Source organism: Capsicum annuum, chromosome 8 (assembly GCF_002878395.1).
Source record: "Capsicum annuum cultivar UCD-10X-F1 chromosome 8, UCD10Xv1.1, whole genome shotgun sequence".
NCBI lineage: Eukaryota > Viridiplantae > Streptophyta > Magnoliopsida > Solanales > Solanaceae > Capsicum > Capsicum annuum.
In genome coordinates this window covers 148,552,889-148,557,154 of record NC_061118.1, presented here as the reverse complement: position 1 = coordinate 148,557,154, position 4,266 = coordinate 148,552,889, and the positions used below count along the sequence as shown (strand labels likewise).

At 34.8% G+C, this 4,266-nt stretch overlaps 1 protein-coding gene across 1 annotated transcript; it reads left to right on the top strand.

Moving 5' to 3' along the window:
- Positions 1–4,004, top strand: LOC107839357 (3'-5' exoribonuclease 1; the record flags this gene model as incomplete). The annotated part of the gene is given in 3 exon segments (XM_047394542.1): positions 1–215; positions 2,888–3,063; positions 3,141–4,004. Coding segments are annotated over 3 exon segments (845 nt in total), but the record flags the coding sequence as incomplete, so codon positions are not given.
- Positions 4,005–4,266: the final 262 nt, after the last annotated feature.

Here is a 4,266-nt window from a genome sequence, read left to right as displayed (position 1 = left end):
TCCAAGATTTCCAGTATTTTGTTGTTATTGACTTTGAGGCAACATGTGATAAAGAAAAGAATCCTCACCCTCAGGAGATAATAGAGTTTCCATCAGTGATAGTGAATAGCACGACTGGGCAGCTGGAGGCTTGTTTTCAAACTTACGTGAGGCCAACATGCAATCATCTACTGAGTGATTTCTGCAAGGATCTGACTGGTATCCAGCAAATTCAGGTTGGTTGCAAGTTTTTGATTTCATATCAATAATTAGATTTCGTTTAAGATGATAGAGTTGTAATTAAATAATGGAATGAGGAATCGCACAACCTTTAATTATGCCTGAAGCTTTGTGCAAAAACTTATACTATCTTTTACTTGTTATTACGTATAAAATAATAATAATAATGGAAGAACCTTTAATAAGCATATGTTGATATATGGGTCTTACTGTATGTGTATATCCTTTGCCGGTCAAAGAAAGATATATGTATCTTACTACCGTTCCATTTTTTTTTAAACTGGTAATTGTACTACTGTTCCATTTTATGAAGATTTGACTTAATTTGATGGGTTGAAGTTGGAAACTCTCTGCTAGTAGTAAATGTTATTCATCTGCTCATCCTTTCCTTTTGTAGCTATATTACTATAAAACAAGTTATAAACAACAAAGGAAACTGATATAGCTAGTTATATAAATGATTAGATCTTGCTGCCTTCGAATATTTAATTTATTTTCATGGATATTTGGCATGTTATTTTTGTTACGTATGCAAATGATTGTACCTTTAACTTTTTTCTATGTCAACTTGCTCTCCCTGCTGATGTGAAGAAGCTCCTTCATGGTTTTAGACTATATATAGGAAGATTTGTCTCTTCATAGAGCCTTCGGTACCTACATGTTCTTGTGATTACCAATTCTGTTGACCACCATTGAAGAGATTAATATAATTGGGTCATAAAAAGATCAGTTTGTAAGATGAGGTGGATAAGTCCAATTCCTATGAGAAAACCTAGTCTTTCTTGAATTAATGGTGATTACATATCTTCCATCGCTAGCCATGTTTTTTTCCAATCCAACCTAAGTATTTTGATCCAAGCTTCAAACACGTTTCATTCTCTCAACTCTCAAGCTGGTATGGTCCCTAGTTTTTATTAATAGGAAATTTTTACAGAAATTCGTGAGAGAACCCTAGTCCGCCAAAGAAATGAGCTAGGAATGCTCCATGGGGTTTTGACATCTTTGAACATTACAAATCAGCATTGGCAAAACCCTGAAGCAGTGTGTATTGCAGATGATGTGTCTCCTAACTTAGGCAGCGGTTCAATGAGGGCAGTGCCTCGCCAAAAACTAGTGTACCAACTGCATTTTCAAAACGAACTAGGTCGGACGATGATGGTTATGACTTTATCCTGAAATGGGCGACACTAAACTATAAATATCTGGCAAAATCATTCATTGATATGTAAACATTATGCCATTCGTATTGTATTTAGGAATAAGAAATTTAATATAGAAAATGAGTCACTAAATCTGAGTTAAGAAATTTTGAGCTACTTCTTTGCTTCTGAATCAGAAATTTACTGTTGGTTTTGAACTTCAGTGACATGGGTTTCACTTTATATATTTTACTTAGAGGGTGTTTGGATAGGATTAAAATCTAGTCAAACTAGATTTTAATCACTTTTTTAGCTTTTTTAGGTGTTTGGTAAAATTAAAAAGAGCTTAAAAAAAAGCTAAAAATGGATTAAAAAAGGCAAAAATTGAGAAGTTGGATACCCCTAACTTTTTAGTTTTTAGATTAAAATTTTTTTAGGTTTGACCAAAACATTTACCTTTTTATCCCTTATATTTTCTTCTAGTTCCAATAATACCCTAAACTTTGTAGCCCTTATTGATTTTTCTTTCTTTTTCTTTCTGCCGCTTTTTTTCATCTTTTCCCTCCAGTTTTCTCTTCATCTTTCTCCTTTATTTTCAGAGAATCCGTCATTACATAAGAAAACACTCAAAAATTTTATCGTCAAATCGAGCTTGTGGTAAGTTCTTCTCTATCCGTTCATATAGAATCTCTGCATGTTATTTAAATTTTAAAAATTGATTCTTTTAATAGTTTGTTTCATTCCTAAAATTTTTATGTTGTTTACAAGCTTGCAATAATACAATATAATACTATATTTATATAAAAAATATTTTAAAATTTTTAATTTTTAATATTTAAAAATAAAAAAGTAACTTATATTTATAAATTGACCTGGCATAATCACTTTACGTTGAAAGTGTATTTAAATAGAAATCATTTTTGAAGTATTAGAATTAAAAATCATAAATAATTCACGTTATTATGTGTTAACAGTTTTAAGGATATTTAAGTCATTTTGACAACAAAAAAGTGATTGACAACACTTGTTTACCAAACACATCAACAGATTTTTTTCAGTTTCAACACTTCTATCCAAACACTTATCTGCTTAATTTAAAAGCACTTATTTTAAGCTTTTAATCACTTAAGCTAAAAAATAATTTTTTTAATCCTATCCAAACAGGCTCTTAGTTACTGTTTTCTTCCCTTAAAACTTTTTTCTATTCTTGTTTATAGTTCTTTTTTTTGGGCATTATATAGTTCTCATATTTTTTTCATTCGCACCTTTCCTTCAGCCACCCACTTGAATTGCTCTTAATCTAATCCCAGGCATTGTTTTCTTCTTGAAACTCCGAAAGCTTTGTACAGATTTGCTTTTGACAACATTGTGAATGAATACTACATTTTTTAAGGACAGGCTTGTAGTTTGGATATCCTTTCTCTTGAGTAGATATGACATGTCTTGTGAGTGTTGGTAGTCTGTTGCTGCTCTTTGTATGGGTTTATTGTTGTAACAGCTGAGTCATGCAAAGTTTTTCCTGTTGCCAGGTTGACAGAGGTGTTACTCTAAGTGAAGCTCTCCTTAGGCATGACAAATGGCTTGAGAAGAAAGGGATAAAGAATACCAACTTTGCAGTTGTCACATGGTCCAGTTGGGATTGCCGTGTGATGTTGGAATCAGAATGCCGATACAAAAAGATCAGGAAGCCTCCTTATTTCAATCGGTAGGTTTGTATTCTTATTTTGTCTGTTCTAAATTGGAGCACTTTTTCTTTGGGTTAACGTTAAAACCATCTTCCAGTTGGATCAACTTGAAGGTTCCTTTCCGTGAAGTTTTTGGTGGCGCGAGGTGCAATTTGAAAGATGCAGTCCAAATGGCTGGCCTAGCATGGCAGGGCCGTGCTCACTGTGGTCTGGATGATGCCAAGAATACAGCTCGCTTGCTTTCTTTTCTCATGCACAAGGGGTTTAGATTCTCTATCACCGATTCCCTTATGTATCAACCTAATGATGAACCCCTTACATGGAAGCTGCCCCCAGATCACCCGTCATTTCCCTCGTATCAACCTCAAAAGATGATAGACGTGCCTTCTCCAGTATTGCAAAATCAACCTTACTGTTTCTGTGGAGTAAGGAGCAGCAAAGGGATGTTCCGCAAACCAGGTCCAAAGCAAGGAAGCCTCTTCTTCGGGTGTGGGAATTGGACTGCTGCTAGGGGTGCCTGTTGCCAGTATTTTGAATGGGCCCTGTCCTGAGGGACTGGAAAAAAGACGTAACTTATTCAGCCTTGATCACCGTCACAACTCTCTCTCTCTCTCTCTTACTCTCTATGTAAAAAGTGAAATGGATAGACTGTTTGAGGAAGTGAATCTACACTGTTCTTGTGGAGGTTCTCACTTCCGACCAAGTAAATATGGATTAGTTCAATCAAAACCCTTTGTTTTCCTGTTAATGCTTATAAGCTCTGCAGTCAACTTAGGGGATGAAAGATGGAATGATCCAAACCAGTTTAAAACTGACTTGTCGACAGTGATTTGAACTCTATGGAGTTGGGTAATGGTGTAGTTAGAAGCATGCATTGACATGCCTGGACATGTTTTCTTGTGTTTAAATAACGTATGAGCATTTGCTATTCAATGGGAATGACGGAGTTGCTTGCTCATAATTCTTCCCCCATCCACTCCTGTCTGGTCTCACTTATGATTTTGTTTTTTTTTTTCCCTTCTGAATTTTGAGTTTTATATTGAACCTAGCTTACCTCGTGTTATTCCTGCGTTGATTGTGAATCTATTGAAGTTCCATGAATTTCACTAGCCTAGGAGGAACCAGATGTTTGATTCTCCGTGCAGAATCGGTGTTTCATATTCTCTGATTTTCAATTTTTTTTTTTTTTTTCATTTCGTTACACTTGGACTAGCATATACATC